Source organism: Gouania willdenowi, chromosome 8, assembly GCF_900634775.1.
Source record: "Gouania willdenowi chromosome 8, fGouWil2.1, whole genome shotgun sequence".
Lineage (NCBI taxonomy): Eukaryota > Metazoa > Chordata > Actinopteri > Blenniiformes > Gobiesocidae > Gouania > Gouania willdenowi.
In genome coordinates, this window is record NC_041051.1 from 8,457,843 (window position 1) to 8,477,406 (window position 19,564).

At 37.2% G+C, this 19,564-nt stretch overlaps 1 protein-coding gene across 1 annotated transcript in view; it reads right to left on the reverse strand.

Moving 5' to 3' along the window:
- LOC114468623 (voltage-dependent T-type calcium channel subunit alpha-1I-like) overlaps positions 1-19,564 on the reverse strand; it is a 189,142-nt gene that overhangs the window by 45,558 nt on the left and 124,020 nt on the right. Inside the window, exons 15-24 of the mRNA XM_028455624.1 lie at positions 17,696-17,796; positions 16,017-16,140; positions 15,864-15,932; positions 12,722-12,900; positions 9,872-9,998; positions 9,461-9,586; positions 7,131-7,220; positions 6,866-7,058; positions 6,330-6,481; positions 4,632-4,741 (exon numbers count right to left, since the gene is read on the reverse strand). Of these exons, the coding sequence (XP_028311425.1) occupies positions 4,632-4,741; positions 6,330-6,481; positions 6,866-7,058; positions 7,131-7,220; positions 9,461-9,586; positions 9,872-9,998; positions 12,722-12,900; positions 15,864-15,932; positions 16,017-16,140; positions 17,696-17,796 (1,271 nt within the window). The remainder of the gene's footprint in view (positions 1-4,631; positions 4,742-6,329; positions 6,482-6,865; positions 7,059-7,130; positions 7,221-9,460; positions 9,587-9,871; positions 9,999-12,721; positions 12,901-15,863; positions 15,933-16,016; positions 16,141-17,695; positions 17,797-19,564) is intronic.

Below are 19,564 nucleotides of genomic sequence, written 5' to 3' on the forward strand. Positions count from 1 at the left end.
AAAGCAACTCAATTGTACTATGATGAATGTAACTTAAATGTGATGATTTATGTTTGGCACAAGCATTTTTTACTTCTGCCTGTTTCAGTCTTGTTAAATATTCTTATATTGTAATTTATGTTGGAATATATTTTTTGTTAGATTGAAACAAATACACTGAATACAATGACTACACCTGCTGTTTTTCACACCACATAAAAACAGACAAAAGAACAGTTGTAAATATTTTGTTCTCCATCCTAATTTATGGCTTACTTTTTACTATTTAACATTTAGCCACCGCGCAGGTCTTTATCCTGCAACAATTACAACTTTAATTGTGAACTATCATAAATTTAGTAGTCGCTCGCCAATAACTTTCTGTCCTAGTCTCTGCGCGTTTTTCACACAAAACATGGAAACGCACGGTGCACGGTAAGATGAAAAAAAATCCATTTTTCATAACTGTGAGCGGATGCAGGAGTGACCAGACTGTAAGAGAAACTCAAAGGTCAATAAAACAAAAAAAAAAGAAAAAGAAAAACTACAGCTCCAATGAAAGACAGTGAAACTGCTCCATAAAATGAAAAGAAATATGACTGAGTGATAAAGAAAAAGTGCTTTACTGCCAAAAAAAACAAGCATTTGTTAGGCTAGGAAAGAATCGATGATAAGTGCTGTCATATAATCTATATTTGCAGTACAGTTTTCTTTTAAAAGAATGGCAGAAAGCCAGCTCGCATATTTCAGCACATTTCATAATTCCTGTGCTGTTATTCTGCTATTCATTAATAAAGATCAAAGCAGCTTTTACACTGTGAACGATAGCTGTTTATAGTTGCACTATATTTATATTGAACATAACCTCACCAGATTAAGCATGTGCTCACCGCCCAGATACTCTCTTTACTGTTCCACTCTTTTCATTATAAATCTGTTAAAGGACTTAGTTCAAAAAAGGAAAACAAAACATTTCATTAAGAGTATTATGAGCTCCAATCCATTGCACCACTTACACTAATTCCCACTTTTTCTTTATACACTGCTTGGCTGTAAAGAAAAAGAATACATGACCTGCCTGCAGACTTCTATGTTTACTTTTGTTAAGTTTAAAAATATATATATAGTTGAGGATTTTAAAAGCATAAAAAAGCCCAGGGACTTGGTTTGATTGAATGGGAAGTCTTAAAAGTCTGACATTTTCTTCTAAACACATTAAATAGGTCATAATTGTATTCCTTCAAATATTTACAAAGCCATTCAACCATTTATAATTTAATTGTGGAGCTAGGCTTAAAAAACTGTTTCTATTTTCTGTGTTCAGGATTTAATGGGCGGGTCAGAAATCAGGGCCATGCTGAGTAATGGAGCCATCATTAGCATAAACCCGACCAAACTTCCGCAGCCTCCAGCATGCGCAATTCGGCCCCTAGCTGAAAACAAACCTCATATTCGGACTCCGGGAAATAAAACGCGTCCGCTGGTTTTCCATGAAATGAGCACGTATATAAATCGTGATTTTGTTTTTCGCCTCTAGTGGGCGCGGTTATGACTCTACCCGGGAGGAGGGATGCACATATTTGGACTCTGGTGGAGCAGACCTTTCCACTGACACTTCGTTTGGCTCGATCCAAGCACTTTTGGAAGCACTATCAATGCTGGAGCCGCTGAATTCACTGTAATACTCCATTATTGAAAAAGCACTAAACCAGTAGAACATTGTTCTGCTGTTACAACAGCTGCAACCATCACCAATGAGGAAGAGGGATTCACTGGTTGGCCAAGACCACTTCAGGATGGTTATAGAGGGAGAAGTTCAAATGAAAGAAGAGAATTCAATCGTTAACTTTTGGCTGCAAATCTTTGTGTAAAAGCGCTACAGTCGTTGCTGTGTGAAAAATAATGAGCAGCTGTGGTTACACAAACCCAGAGCGACAAAGTCTTCATTTTCTCTCTTTAGGCCTTTGGATTGTCTGTTAGCAAAATGCAACAGCATTTGTTAAAAAAAAAATGTTTAAAAATCCACTCAATTTAACACAGAGTAATACTTACTTACAAATGCATTCCTTCATATTTCATTCTATTTCACTGCCAGCAATATCCAGAGGTCAAAAGTAATGGATTACAAGTACTAACATTACTGTAATTGAGTTTATTTTATGGGTTCTTGTACTTTTTTGAGTATATTTTTAAATAAGTAAAGTAATATCTGACTAAAACAATAAATGGACATTGTGAAACTACAAAAATAAAATGACCTGACAACAATTAAATGCATCACAACATAGTCGACGAATCAGATGAAACGTAATGTACCGTGCCAAAACAGCGTTGAATGCAGGTTATTTTTTCAGTTTTGGAGTTCATGAATGTAACCCTAACCCTAACCCTATACTTGGAGCCTGAGAATGTATTTATTTTGAATTGATTTCATTAGTGTTATTTTCTTTATAAAATAATTGTACATTTTGACAAACCTTTTATTCTATAAAGATGCCTTTGTGGAAAATAAATTAAGTTCCAATTGTGCAAGATTTGGTCTCTTCCTTTTTAAGTTTACTAGTACAGTGCCCGTCGGAAGTATGTATTCATGTGGGAGCTTAAGTAGAGTTGTTAATTATGGCCAAATGAGAATGTGTTTGAAGGTTAATTGTACAAAGAGGTGTACATACTTTATTTACGGGTGCAAAGTAAAATAGCATGTGTGATTTTCCTGGTTTAGTTCTATGGGACATGCGCCTGATAAATGTGTTTGTTGTTTTTACTCATTTTTGTATTTTTTTCGTTTGGTGTATTTTTCTGTAATGTATGTTTTTTGGAGTTATTGTGTGTATTTTTCTATCTTTCAGTTGTCTTTTTGTGCATTTTTTGTATAATTATTGTTTTTTGTTGCCATTGTAGTGTGATTCTGGAGTCATTTTGTCTATTTTTGTATAAATATTTAGTTTTGTGTATTTTGACTCATTTTCATATTTTTCACACCTTTGAAAGTTCTGAAAACATTTTAAGTGAGAAAGTGACCAAGTAGTATATCAATATGTGGTCATTTGATCCATAAAACTCACGGAAACACATTTCAGAGATTTTCGGAGACCCTCCATTGTGCTACTGACAAAACTCTCGGTTAACTTCAAAACAAGAGCCCTATCTAGAAAAGCGTTAAAAAAAAAACGAACGGAAGACAAGAAGAGATGCTTTTGTTTTGAAAAGGGGATTTTTGATTTTTAGCTTGAAGGCGGTCCCAGGACAATTTTACATTCCGCTCGCAATGCATTATGGGGCGGTTGAGTATGACTAGTGTGCCCACTGTGTATACTTAAAAAATGTCCCCATATAGTATACGTCTGGGTATTTCTCGTGTACTCATCTTTTCCATACTATCTAATTGGAACCCACTACATACTAATTTTGATGTCGGACTTAATAAAAGTATACGTAAGTATGACATTTACAACACAGCCTAAGATAGTATGAAAAGATTATGTGAGAAATACTTATAAAAAATCAAACATCCCCATTTCAAAACAAAAGCATCTCTTCTTGTCTTCCATTTGTTTTTTTTTTAAACACTTTTCTAGATAGGGCTCTTGTTTTGAAGTTTACCGGGAGTTTTGTCAGTAGCACAATAGAAGGTCTCCGAAAGTTTCATGGATCAAATGAGCACTTTCTCACTTAAAATGTTTTCAGAACTTTCAAAGTTAGAGAATCAACAGGGATATTTATCCTCAGTGTGATTCAGGTTTTTGTCGTAGGTTCGAAATGCATCTTGGGAAACTTGGAAGTATACTTCAGTGGGAACGCTCATCATCCTAATCAGACTTATAGTAAAGCAGTGGTTCCCAAGCTTTTAACAGTCCCGTACCCCTTCAGACCTTTAACCTGAAGCCATGTACCCCCTACTCCTGCACACTTAATAAACATAATGTGATATACAATATTAGAACTACAGTGAAATTATCCTGTTGAGGAATAAAACATAATAATGATCAGAATATTTGCATTGTCTGAAGAAAATGCAAGTGAGGATGCAGGTGCTGCCCCGCATAGTCCTGCTTTAACTTAGCATTAGCATAGCTAACATTAATCTCGCATTAACATTAGCCTAGCAATAGCATTAACTTAGCATTAACATTGACCTAGTACTAGCATTAAGATAGCAATAGCATTAACCTAGCATTAACATTAACATAGCATTAGCCTAGCAATAACCTACCATTAGCATTAGCCTAACATTAGCATTGACATAGCATTAACTTTAACCTAGTATTAACATTAGCCTAGCAATAGCATTAGCCTAACATTAGCATTAGCTGCTCTATTTATATTCTAGTTTCCAATTTTGTCAGTGTTCTTAATTTTCATTCACGTACCCCCTATGACAATTTGCGTACCCCTGGGGGTACCCGTAACCCTCTTTGGGAACCTAGGGTATATAGTACACAGTATATTCTCATTGAGTTTGTAGTGTATAGTACAGAGTATGACATTTCAAATATGGCTGCAGTTTTCTTGCAGTGCTAGTACATTCACCATCATGCTGCTCCTATTGTGTGTATGAAAATTTATGAAAAAAATAAGGTCGTAATTCTGTAATAAAGCTTGTGTTTAGTACCGTACTCAAACCAAAAACTGAATTATTTTCCCATCATTACCTGTCTTTGAAGAAGCGTCGAAAGCCAAAAGCAATAAGTTTGAGTATCGACTCCACAACGAATGTGGAGGTGAAGAAATAGTTGCAGTATTTCAGGGCAAGATCCAGAGACTGTGGAGACAAAAAAGGTGAGTTAGTGTTTAAGTGCACGTGTGCATACGTGAGTGTGTGATGCAGTAGACGCTTCAGCCAGAAGGAACTGTAAACTGTAATACCTCCACTTGTTTGCAGAGTGAAATCATATTAGCCTTAGGACAAAGCAGTGCAGGCTGCATTTGTTTCAACACAATGTAGTAAAAAATATATAAAATAAATCAAACAAAAACACACTCCTAAACAACATAAACAAGTCAAGCATTTAAATACTCCATTGAGAAACTTGTTTAATTATTATGAAGCTATCCCATAGGTACTCCTGTTGAATAGATTTGCTCGGTGGCTGCCAAATGTCAGCACTAACAGCTGACAAACACCAGCATGACCTGTGATATTTATCGGATACTCGCTGCATTTTAAAGGTCAAACAAGCGTCTAATCTCAGGAATAATCCCTTCCTTCAACCTCAAAGGAGAAAAAGGCCATCATTGAGCAGACAGACACACCAACCATGTGTGCAGTACACAGCAATTGTAGCATTTCAGATCAGTTACAACTCCATTGTATGAACTGCTGCTGACAATACAAAGAGAGTCTGGATCCATTTTCAAAGTGGTTTGCGGTTCGTGCATTCACAGAAAATCTAGTCTTTGAATAACAAAAGCAACAAACACAATTTCTACTGAGATAAACCCTGACTAGTTTGTTTAATTCTCTTTTTATGTTCTACTCACAAATTATTGGACAACTTCCTGAATAATTCTTGAATAAAATATTATGAATTTGCCTTTTTTAATTTAAATTGATCATGATTAAATCAACACAGTTCACACTTATATTGTCCTTGACCCCATTGGCACCATTCAATGTTTATTATTAAAAAACTTTTCTACTTTTTCTTTTGTTTTGCTTCATATTTCATGACTTTTCCTAATTTGATGGGTACATTTGATTAAGCATAAAATCATTGTGATGATATTTTTTCAATGTGCTGAACGCATATTACACACATCCTCTGGGGTCCATTTGACCCCAAGCTGTTTTAGCTCTATAAAACTTGTCTGTCTGTGTATTGCAATCTCTCTCTCTCTCTCTCTCTCTCTCTCTCTCTCTGTCTGCTCTCAAAAATGTCCTCAAGGAATAGGTTTACTCTCAATGAGGTTTTGGAACAGCTCTTTCACAGTGAAAGTGACGTAGCGGAGAATGTGTCTGAAACTTTATGGCGAATAACCCTAAATATGTTACAAAAAGGAGAAAACAATTTCAAGATACGCTAACTAATATTTGAGGATAATAGGAGGGTTAAAAGACTCAAAGACCACCAACTTTCCCTTTGAACCTTTTAAAACAAGAGCCCTGGATATCAAGCTCTATTGTCAGTTCATACAAACAACGTTTGTCCAAAAATGTAAAAACTCAAAACTAGCATAACCACAAACTGAACTATTAGTATAATTGGTTTGCCACCTGTTATTTGCTACTTCTTCTAAATCACAGGAAGTTGTGCTTACAATCATTTCCACTGTAGCGCTTCCAGGATTAAGGTGATCATTACAACCACATTCATACACCCACACAAACACCAGAAAACATCACTGCTTACATGAGGTTGGTTGTAGTGCTCTAAAGACATGGTAATGACGTTGATGCAGATGATGAAGGTGATGATGAGGTCCAGGTAGTGATTGGTGCACAGGGTGTGGATCATCAGTCGCACGTGGCTGTAACTGGAAAAGTAGGGCAGCTTTTGGGCCTCTGTTGGTGAGAAACAAAGTCAAAAATTATTTCTTAAACTAATCTTAAAAAAAGAAGAAAAAAAGAAAAACAATACATACAGAAACATGATCTTCAAAAACATTTAAGATTTTATACAATAAAGAGCAAAAACATACACAGAAAAGAGAAATTATTAACAAAAATGGCACAATCTTTATTGTAATAAAGCAGATTGAGTTACCCTGGATATGAAATGAGCTTTATACATAAATTTACCTTGCCTTAAGATTGTGATTATTATTTATTACATCTAATGTCATTTTTTCCCATCTGTCTTAATTGAACATCCTTCTTAATTCTTTGCTTCTTTGTGTAAAATAAAGAGTACCCTTCCTACTATATTTTATTTGCCATCATTCTTACTCCTCCTCTTTTTCTCCATGCGCCGCTGACGTTTCTCCTCACGCCTCTTGGCCTCTTCCACCTCTTGGTGTTGTCGGCATTTGTGGAAGTTCTCCACCACCACGCCGACAAACATGTTGAGGACAAAGAAGCTAACAATGAGGAGGAAGGAGATGAAGTACAGCAGCATCCATGGATTGTTGTTGGTTATTGGCTGTAGTGGATAAAGAGTGAGGGTTGGTTATTAAGAAGATAATGAGAAAGAGAGGGAGAGATATATAGTTACCTGTTGATCCACACCCACAGCATCAAGGCCATGGTACATGATATTGACCCAGCCATCTTTGGAGGCGAGAACAAACAGGGACATCAGAGCCTGGAGGAGAGTCGGAAGAGGAAAACAACATTATCACCTCCTAAATAAAGCACCATGTAACAGATTATTATACTAATGAATAAATATAGAATCAATGGCCCTCATTTATCTACCTTGCGTAAAAACGGTTGCATATTTGAGTTCACATTTTTGTCGTACGACAGGACCAACGTGTGATTTATGAAACATTCGTATCCGACTAATCCCAGTGTACAAATGATCAGATGCTGATGAATGCGGCGGCTGAATTTGATCGTCATTAACATGCTACGCCATCCTGTTTCGGAGGAAATTAAAGATGTGCTTTTTGAATGTGTGAAAACTGGAATTAAAGAAGCTAATTTATACACTGTGGAAGAGGATCAGCTGCTGAGCAGGTGACGTCTGCCCCCCTGTGTGCGCTGAGAACAACTTCAATACAGAGATTCTGGAGATACACATAGATATGACGTTGATATCAACCTCAGTCCGCACGCATTATGCAATAATTATCACATTAAAATAAATTAACAATCAAAATGCTTTTTTAAAAAAGCCTTAAAAATGACTAAATGTTGTCCCTTGTCTCTGTTTATTATGCCTTCAGCCAATTTCACCCATAATTCATCACATTACTGATTAAATACTGCAGCACATTTGTAAAAGTTTAGGGAACTATTTACATTCAAAAGCATGGTTGAGGTCCTGTTTCCTCCGTACAGCCGCCAGTGATGTGCTCTACGGAGGAAATAGGACCTTTTTCTCCAAGACAGAGTATAGCAGTGCATCCTGTGTGCGTGTGTGCGTGTACACTAGGTGAACCTATGCACTTCTGCTCGGTAGCAGAGTCTATTAGGTATTAAGTATTCTGTGGAAGGAAGGCCAAAAAAGTGGTATTAATAATAATGTGTGCTTTTATAAAATTCATTTTATTTAGTTTAATTTGTTTTAATAATCTGTTTAAATCTGTTCTGAATGTGTGTCTGCTTATGCTTAAATGACAGCTGAGGCTTGTTTAATACTTTATTTTCAGTGTCAGTGCTGCACTATAAATTCATACACAGATTATTGTACACAAGAACAGACCTGACGTGAGATCTGATCGTAGTGTACGCTCGCTTCAGAATTTGAATCTTGCGTGAATTTGGTCAAACGCACGTTGTACGCTCAGATCTAAATGTATTTTTTACTTATTTATTTTTTTTCCTCCTTGCTCTCAAAGGAGACGGACGCTTTTTCCTTCGCTCCCTCCTTTTCTTGCTTGCTGCTCTTTGTCTTGTCATAATCTAATAGGAGCCTCTCTCTGCATCCTGATCCGAAATCTAAATCTAAATCATGGAATTGATCAGCTAGTCTCGCAATGCTATTGGTCAAATATTCTCAACAAGGAGGTCGGGCAAGGGAGAGCCCGTATGTCCTGAGGATGGGGAAGACTGTCATCATTGGAATTATCGTAACAGGTCTTCTGCTGATTGGAAATGGCATTTTCCTGATTTATTGCAAAATTTGGATTACGTTGGCAGCATTATGGGAAAGCCGCAAGTTATCGACGGAAGGGGCCAAACTCTCAAATGGAATCCATTGTGGTGAACTTTCAAGGAGGAGTGGTGAGTATAAGTCGAGGGAAATGGCCACATTATTGGATATGAATGACCAGGAACAATAGTCAATGTTTTGACTAGCCCGTCTGAAAGCAACTTATCTTCATTCAGCCCCCTGAGATGAACAGCCTGTTATCAAGGTCGGTTTTTTCTCCACACTCTTCCATGGACAGTATGTTGACGCTCTGAAAGTTCCCTCACTTTCCCATGAACACCTGGGATCTTCATCTCAGGTAACAAACTCTCAAGGTCATCTCTACGCCAACGCCATCCCACGTCATCAGCACCGTCTCCTCCGGCCCCAACCCGTCCTCCTTCTCTGCAGATGACAGCAGGAGGTGAAGCGCCGTAAGGGCAGCTATGCGCTACCCTGTGGCTTACCTGTTGTATCGAATTGAATGTTGTGTTTGTTGGTTTTTGTCACAATGTTTGCTGAGGAATTTTTTTTACCCATTGTTCCACATGTCTCATCTAAGAAACTGAGCACCACCCTGCAGCTGGCTGCTCCACAGTTCTCCCGTTCCTGTCCCGCCATGTTATATGTGATTGTCTTTTCATGTTTCTTGGTCTGGATGTAAGTGAAACTGATTTTCCCCTCTGGGATTAATAAAGTATAATCAATGAACGATTGATAAATGAGGGCCAAAGTGAGTTTCTCACCTGTCCCAAGTTGTCAAAGTTGTACTTGTGGTGAACCCACTTGTAGTTGGCTTGCAGACAGTCAGACTTGTTGGTGACGTTTTTGACATCGGGGCCAAAGCAGTAAAAGAATTTCCCTTTAAAAAGCTGTCGGTGAGAGATGAGGACACAGTCTTTGTTTCTGGCTGTTTTTCATCAGGGAATTAAAATCTTTTTGGGACCAATGCGACGCAGATGAAAGTGCGATGATGAGTTAAATAATGAGCTAGCTACAAATTGCACCAGCTAAAAAGGAGATGAAAGAGGCAGGAGGACAATAATTTTGCTTCTGGTGAAAATGTACACGATTCCAAAGCACTAAAGAATAATTTACAACTTAAAAATAGGGTATTTTGAAAATTATAGGAAACTGAAATCTTGTAAAGATCATACCTGAACCCCAAGGATGCCAAAGATGATGAAGAACGCACAGCAGATGAGAACAATGTTGCCGATGGGTTTGAGAGAAGTGATGAGGGTTTCCACCACAAGCTTCAGACCTGGAGCTCTGCTGATAACTCTGGGGAAGAATAGAAGAGAAAAGGGAATTTATTTACAAGTTACCACAGAGTGTGAAGAACAGCCCCACAGCTTTCAAAAGTGTACACTATAGGTCAGGGTTCACAAACCTTTCTGAGCTACTTCATAGGTATTGAATAGTCTGAAGGGCTACCAGTTAGAAAAGCACCTCTAAAATTACTACATTTTCACAGTTTCACTTTAATTGGAGGGCAAGATAATAAGGAAGGCTAGCGGTAACTTGAAAAGGTAGGAAACGAGGTATTTTTGCTTATAGTCTGTATTATTTGATCTGCGCTGTGTTGTAAATTAGCGGGTCAGAAAAAGAATGGATGGTCGGATGGATGGATGTGTTGTAAGTTATAATCATGTTTTAGTGAAATCTAAATGTTTCTGCCAGAAGGCTGCAGGATGCAGACTAACTGCATTTGTTATTTTGGAAATAGTTTTCAGCAAATAGTATTTGGCACACATTTAATTAAAGTCAGCACCTGTACATTACAAGACACATGAAAAACAGGCTGACACCAGTGTAGGGGAATTACTTGTAGTAAACTTTGGAGCATGTTAATACCTAAAATATTTCAGGTGGTGCTTTTTCTAATAAAAATTATAATTGTTACTTTGCTGTGTATGTAACATTTGTTACTATATCTATGGAACTTGTTCAAACCTGACATACCACTTTCAGGTGGTGCTTTTTTGTTTTACATATATTACAAAACTGTAACAAATAACATTCATTTTATACAATACATTAAACATTATTGTATGGTCTGTGGTCAATGTTTCAACTGAATTGTTCATAATTAATGAGTAAAATGATTGTTCTACACCTTATTTATTTAAACTACTGTGGGTTCTCTCAGTCTGTGTTAAACTAAAACATTTCCTTTAATGTAGTGTGACTGTAAAAGGGGATTTTATGATTGTCTAAAATAATGCAGTAAGCAGGTTACACATATCTTTTTCTTCTGCATGTTTGGTGTTGAAGTAGTCAGTTACATTACTTTAATATAGTGATACTTAGATTAGTAACCCTCCCAACCCTGCCCCTGGTATAGGAATTACTGTGATCACTTCTAAATTCTAAAAAGACATTCTGTATAAAACTTTGCAAATACGTTTGGAAATACACACTACTTACTCAAACATAAAAACAAATGCATATATTTATTTAAAAAAAAAAAGGTAAAAATGTTAAAAGGCTTGCTGTTGGAGTCATTTTTTAGTCATTTTTCTTGACAATTTAATGGCTAAAGACTGACAATAAGTATCATTTTTGTTGTTGTGTAGAACACGGGACAAACCAGTAAGTGATCCAAGGAAGTAAGCTGGTTATGTGTGCAGATGCGAGACAGCGCATGTGGTTTTATGCATTGATCACGTAAAATATATGGCTGTGTGTATTTACAAACATTGAAAACATCCAATATCAGGCTGATCTTGATTTTAATTTTTTAATGTGATTACAGAATCTCTCCTGGTCCTGGTCACACTAACCCAAACAGGCCAGATACCATCATACACTGATAACATTTGCCAAGGTCTCTTCCCAGAGACTCTGTCGTTGTTATGCTTAGCACTATCAGCAGCATGCAAAACCCTGAGAGCACAGAACAACTACAGATTCATTGGGACACAATCCCAGAACGGTCTGCCTCAAAAACCCTTTGACCAAATAAACCCTGTGTCCACATCTGACCAGTAAACCCTACAACTTGACTTTGTCTCATTCCCATTTAAAATAGCCACAACAATTTAATAGTTAAAGACTCACAATAAGTACCATTTTTGTTGCATAGAAGGCGGGACAAATTGGTATGTGATCCAATAGGAAGTAAACTGGTTATGATGGCAGCTGTGAGATGGCTCATGTGATTTTACACATTGATCACATAAGATTTGTGTCTGTGTGTATTTACAAACATTGACAACATCCAATATCAGATTGATCTTGTTTTTAATTGAACCTTTAAAAAAATCACAAACTAATGGTTTATATTTTAATCAACTAAGTCTGCAACAGAGTCAGACTAAACTCATAATGTCATTAGAATACTAAAACTACCCTATAACTACAATAGTTCTGATGACTACATTTTCACAAAAACTGTTCAAAATGGCGCACTCCTTACTATACTACAAACTCCATGAGTATACACTGTCTACTGTCTACTATAAGTATGATTAGGATGATGACCGTTACCGCTGAAGTATACTTCCAAATGTACCAAGATGCATTTACAATAACAAAAACCTGCAGCCCACTGAAGCTACATATCTCTGTTGATTCTCCACCTTTCTGGAAACATTTTAAGTGAAAAAGTGACCAAGCAGAATATCAACATGTGCTCATTTGATCTATAAAACGCACAAAAACACATTTCATGCCGACAGACTCTCCATTGTGCTACTGACTAAACTTCCTGTTAACTTCAAAACAAGAGCCCATTTACAAAAGCGTTAAAAGAACTAACGGAAAACAAGAGGAGATGCTTTTATTTTGAAAAGGGGATGTTCGACTTTTAGCTTGAAGGCGGTCCCAGGATGATTTTATGGTCCACTCACAATGCATCATGATGTGGTTGAGTATGACTAGTGTGCTCACTGTGCATACTTCAAAAATAGTACAGCCTGTATGACTAAAACTAAATCAAAATTTAAAATAGAACAGTGCTTGCAAAGCATTGCAAAACAATGAAGGATGAACATGGTGCATACCTGAGGGGGCGTAGCGTTCTCAACAGCCTGAGGACTCGAAGAACACCCAGGATCTTAGCCCCTCCCGTCATAGACACCACAATGTCAATCAAAGACACAAAAACCAGGAAGCCATCCAGAATGTTCCAGCTGCTCCGCAGATAAGCCTGTTCTCCCATGTACAGACCCATGGAGACAACCTGAGCACAAAGGAGAGGGAGGTGATGGAGCATGAACACTGACTATTTGGTATGAGGAAGCTTCCATCATCACAGCTTTCAGTCTATTGTATTGTATTGTAACTTCTTTTTTGGAATTTGACAAACAAGTGTAAAGGCAAACAAAATAGAATGAATAAAGATTTAAAGGTCCCATATTATACAAATTTCACTTTTCAAATGTTCTTTTTTTTAAACACTAAAAGTATCTCCATAGCCTCATTATGAGGCTCCAAAAGTGAAAATGTATGATTCCTGCGATCCTTGTTTAAGCACACATTTTGTGAAATATGTATGACATCATAACAGGAATAACTCCTCCTACTGACCTTCCCCTCATTTGAGCCTCTTAGAAGCCAGTGGCTGGAATTTATTTTTGCTGATTGATTACCAACACTTCATGAGTCGAGCACAAATGTGGAAGATATGCGTTCATATTATTTGGTGTTTATTTTGCTGCATAGCATAACTAGCATGATAACCCGCTGGCTATTAAAGTGTAAGTGTACTGTTAGCACTGCAGCTAACACAGCTCAGTTACTGCTGCTGATGAGCAAACAATATCAGGAGCATCCAACATAAGATGTGTGAACGTGGACTTGTGAACGTTCCTCTCCCAGAGCGGGACATTAAGTGGGCGTGGCCAGACAGATCATTTGCACACTAGTAGGTAGACTCAGAAACAGTGTGTTCTGAGTGGAGCGCATGAGAGCTACTTTTGAGACAGCTAATATTCAGGAAGAGGGATGCGTTTGGGGTAAAACACTTTAAATACTCATTTGTTGGGCTTCTGAGACCTATGTGAAAGGGCATGAAAAACAGTGTGATATGGGAAGTTATGAAAAGCTAGTAATATCTCAAAAGACTACAGACACCCTCATTATTATTATGAATTAGCAAGCTGTCATTTGTGTTTAAGGTTACTATCACAGGATGAACATGCGTCCAGTTTTACCAAGATGTCCTTTTTTCAGGTCTTGTCCGGGCTGTCCGGGGATATATCACAAATTAATGAAATTGTCTGCGTTTTCCCGGGGATCCTGAACGCATCTCAGCAACACGCTCATTTAAAACACCTTAACTTAGCTAACATTTGCTCTATCAGAGAAATCCCACCAGTTTCTGAAAGCTAAGGAGTTGCTCTATACAGTCAATATTACAGTATTTTTTTGGAATCATAAAAGATGCCGCTTTGTTTTGACAAAATCGTTGCACACAAGGAAAAGAGAAAGAGGACCAAAGTCCAAGAAGAGAGAGACTAAAATAAACCAAATAGTGGTGAAATTAATTGAAAAGATTATTTATTGAAGTGTTTAATGATTATTTATTGTTCTTTAAGCCTTGAGTATTTGTTACAGTATTACTTTCTATGAAGCATGGTTTCTCATATTGTTTCAATGATTAAGAGATTTTAAGAAGGTATGTGTAACATCTTTGAAGGACAGATTGTCAAAATGCATAATATTAATTGACTTGAGTCACCACTGACTCTTGATTGTTTTAAGTCTTTGATAGAAAGAGATAAATTAATTTTTAAACGTAATTGACAATAGCAACCTAAATATTTATTATATGGTATTTTGCTGATACAAGGTAGATTCAAGAAAATGTCGAGTACTTTGTGTATGCTGAGATCATCTCCTTTTTTTGGAAATCAAAATATGGTCACCCTATACTATCATCACCAATGTTAGGTAATAAAGCACACAGAGCAGCATCTTCATAGCCAACCTGAATACTGCATTCTAAAAGTCGTCATTATTATTTAGTATGAATTATGTATTATTTTGTTGATGCTTGCTGACTTCTGTCTTGTACAACAAATAAACTTGTGAAAACAAAAGAGCCTGAAGTCTTTTTTACAACAGGTGAATATTGATAATAAAACTGATAATTTAGCACTTGATAAGAACGTTCAGGGCAGAGTCGTAAATAAACAGAAGTCAGGTTTCTCATTTGTATTGTAACTCTTATAGGGAAGCACATCCTGAGGCATGCCTACTTACGCAAAAATGCTGACATTTGAGAGTGTTTACCGAGTGTCTGATCAAGCTTTAGGAGACTGTGTGAGCTCATGTGTAAACATTAGGGTGCTCGAAAGATCAGAGTAAAGCAAACAGCAGAATGTTAATTGACCCAAGCCAGTAAAAAGAATATTTAATCGGTGCAAATTTGAAGAATTAAATCTTACAATCTTGGTGAATGTGTGAGAAACATGTACAAGAAGCACAGAAAATTCTCGTGAACAACAGCCACAAAGAGCCCCAGTGCATTCCCACTAATTCCTAAAGCCTGCAGTGGATCTCATTTGTTTGGCTGCATCTCGCCACAAAACTGAACGAGTCACTGGGGTCCTATGGAGAGATTATTGCATGACAAGCAAATACCCACCAACACAACACAGCACTACACAACACTACACATTGGAGCTCAGACAGGGTTCAGACAAGCTGAGGGCTCGGACAGGGGGCTGACACGTCTGCCGCTCTGTGACAAGCTGTGATTGGTTAATAATTAATTTCGGAGTGCATAATTGATGAGGCACTTGAGTTGGAGCCATTCGCAGAGAAAACAGAGAAATTGAGGGATAGAAGTGATGTGCGGACCAAAAAAAAAGGGGGCAACAAAGAAGCTTGTAAAGGGTCTGATGGGAAAGGATGGACCCAAAAGAAGAGGAAAGCAGCCTTTTAAAACTAGCACTTATAAATAGAAGAAGGCAGGATGAGAGAGACTGTGATGGACTGTATCTACACAAGTAGACTACGTAGCTGCTAATTAATGACTCAGCCTAATTGCTTCAGTCTCCGATGGAACATGGGAATAGCTAAGAAAGAAGGGACAGGATGAAGCCACTTAGGAAAGAGAAAAACAGAAAAAGCATCTATCTGTTTGGTGGCTGATGGTCCTTGAAACAGGAACAACAGACAAACGGCCTGTAACGTTACCTTAAGTGTCATTTCACTGACAAAAATGGCCGTGAAGATGTAGTTGGAGATGGTGAGGAAGACTCTTTCCTAGAAAGATGTATTGGAGAAGAGAGAGCGTTGAATTTGTACAGGGTTTGTAGCTTTTAACAGATCACATGTGAACACACTCACCAAACTGCCCTGCAATATCTTGGGCCTTTCCAGAGCCACTGTGATGCAGTTGGAGAAAATGAAAGCCAACACTACGTAATCGAACAGCTTATGAGCGATGATGGACTGACATATCTGTCTGAACCTAGAGGGAGAAAGCAAGGACATTACTGCAGTGTTCATGGAAGGACAATCAGCACAAATGTTGTCCTTCTACAAATAATTTAACCTTGTGCTTCCAACCAGAACAGTTTTCTGATAGAGGCGGGGCGTTCCAACATGTCTTGATGGGTAAATAGTCTCTTTCAGCCAGTTTAATTCAATCCAAAAATAATAAATTCCTGACATAAACACTCCTGAGTATAGTGCTCTACAGCTGGACACAAAGTGTGATGAAACCAACAAGCACTAATACTGCATTTTAAACAATCTCCTGCCAAAAAAAACCCTATTATTCTGCTTCACTCCAGTGTTTGTTGGAGTGGACAGAATAAAATAATTACAAATAGAGAGCAAAACTGTTCTGGATGGAGGAGGAAATACATTGAAATCTTACTAAAAAAACGAAGAAATCAGAGCATTCTCTGCTCCAAAGGGACACAACGTTACAGTTTAAACAGTTTCCAACAATATTTGATGTTACAATAAGTTAAAATGCCTCCCTCGAGTGTGTTTCCTGTTAGTGAGGACACTAATAAAACAGGGTTTACATTTGAGCATTATTCTGAATCTAATGCAAAGCAGCCACACTCAAATGAAAACACGAATACACTCTTAGGCTGTGTCGTAAAGGTCATACTAATGTACTAATATTAAATCTGACATCAAAATTATTATGTAGTGCGTTCACATTAGATAGTATGAAAAGATTGAGTACACGAGAAATACCTGGATGTGTACTTATATGGGGACATTTTTTAAGTATGCACGGTGGGCACACTAGTCATACTCATTTGCCCCATAATGCATTGCAAGCAGAACTTAAAATGGTTCTGGGACCGGCTTTAAGCTAAAAATCAAACATCCCTTTTCAAAATAAAGCATCTCTTCTTGTCTTCCATATTTTTTTTCACACTTTTGTAAATAGGGCTCTTGTTTTGAAGTTAACCGGAAGTTTAATCAGTAGCACAATGGAGGGTATGAAATCTGTTTCAGTGAGTTTCATGGAACAAATAACCACATGTTGATATTCTACTTGGTCACATTCTGAATTAAAATGTTTCCAGAACTTTCAAAGGTTGAGAATCAACAAAGATTTAGCCTCAGTGTGTTTCAGGCTAAATATCTGAAGCACACAAGAAGCAACCTGCATCTTTGAAGCTTTCAAAGATGCAGGTTTGAAATGCATCTTGGGAAACTTGGAAGTATACTTCAGTGGGAACGGTCATCATCCTAATCATACTAACCATACTTATAGTATACACTCATTGAGTTTGTAGTGCGTAATACGAAGTGTGACATTTCAAACACAGCCTTAGTCAGTTTGTGTGTCTTTATGTGTGTACTTAGGTAATTGCAACTACAAATTAGTTAGGGGTGATTGTGGCTCAGTGCCAACACTGGTGTGGTATGGTATCTGTAACGCGCTTTGAGTCTCCTTGAAAAAAAAAAATATATATATATATATCCAAGCCATTATTATTATTAGTGGAACAATGAGCCTATAGCAACAGTTAAGCCGTAGGATGATGGACACTCACTTGTTCTGTGGTGAGAAAAGGAAGATTGACCAATCTTCTCTTGTCTCACACCATTCCGGCCTGTAGGCCTCCAACATCTTCTGGATCCGAAAGCACAAGCTCTGCAACACAAACACTTTATTAATGATACACAGATCAGCACAGATCTCACTCATCTACACTCCCCCCGTCTCAATAGTCCTTTCTATTGAACCTTGTTTCTCCTACACATACTTGTTTACAATCAAAACAACAGGAATCCCATTAGACCCAGGTGGTACACAGAGCAGATATTACACGCTATATAAATTACACACAGGAGACCAACTTATGAGAAAAAACATGCTCACATGCGTTTTACTGATCATTATTGTGTGTGTTTTTTTTTTTGGTTTTTTTTACCTTTTAATGTATTAAATCCAAATTGAAAAGATGGACAAAGGACATTTTATTCCATCCCACTGAAATAAAATTGTGCATGATGGTTTCACAATTTTTGCAATAGAAGGCATCAATTGACTAATGTGAGGCAACCAGTTAATGAGTTTTAGCTGTGACCTCTTCATGTTACGTCCAGGACCAAACACATGATCAAATGTGATGGAGGACACTTGGGGAAACTGATAGTGTCATCTCAGGAGCTAGAGAACGTTCTGCAGCCTTTACAGCAGAGGTGAAAGTAATTGATGACAAGTACTCATGTTACTGTAATTGAGTTGCTTTTATGGGTACCTGCACTTTTGTGAGTATATTTCTAAATCAGTCATTTTCCATATACTTGTGTACGTTTTAAAATAGATCAGTAAAAAGTAATTCATTAACATTTCTACACCCAACTGTTCCTGAGTGAGTTATAATTTTTTTGAGGATTTCTTTTTTTTTTTTACATTTCTGTTCAATGGAATATATAACATTAAACATAGTCCATATGTTTTCATGTCGTGCCATTTCTGATCAAAGCCCAGCCACCTTCTTAGGTTCAGGTTGTGGTTTCTACCTATTATGTTGTTACCAACATGGCACATTTGGCATGGCACTGTTTTAGAGTTAATAAATGTAGAATTCATTGGTGTTATTTTATTTTAAAAATAATTGCACATTTTGACAAACGTTTTATTTTATACAAATGCCTTTGTGGAAAATAAATGAAGATCCAATTTCAATCAAGTAACGCAGTACTATTTACACCTCTGCTTTTCAGCAGTATATGCTGACTCGAGCCTCCTCGGATGTAATTCTTTTATTATTGCTGTGTAATACAGACACAGACATGGAAAGAGGCTCAGTTGCTTCAGTGTTTGTGTTGCATTCAGAGCCCTTCACTGCACTTGTGTCCATGAAGTGGAAAACTGCCTTGAATAGTTCTTGATATAACAGCTGAGTAAAGTCTGTTAACACATAATAGAAATAAGCATTAACAACTTTATGGATTAAACTTGTGCACCAAAATGTGCAATAATAGACATTATCAGAGTTGATTCAGCCGTCAGGGACACTCTGTTCAGACTGATTTGTGTATTGATGTTGTTATTGGGATATTGGTTAAAATACAGGCAGATGTGAATATGTAGACCCCACCAACATATTCACTGTGTACATGAGGTAAGATATGAACCAGGGTTGGGGTTCAATTACAACTCAATTATGATTACGTTGACCAGCATTTTTTTCAATTACATATACAATTAAAATGATTATTTTTCCCCCCTAAAAGTAAATTACAGTTAGATTCTCAATTACAATTAATCACAATTACTGAGCCTTTATTTAATAAATAAGCACATAAAACATAACCTTCCTCTTGTGTAAGCTTTCTGTTAGCATCTCTTATGATAACGGGTCAGTTTTGACCCATGTCCTAAATCAGCTGTAAAGTACACTGAAAACGTT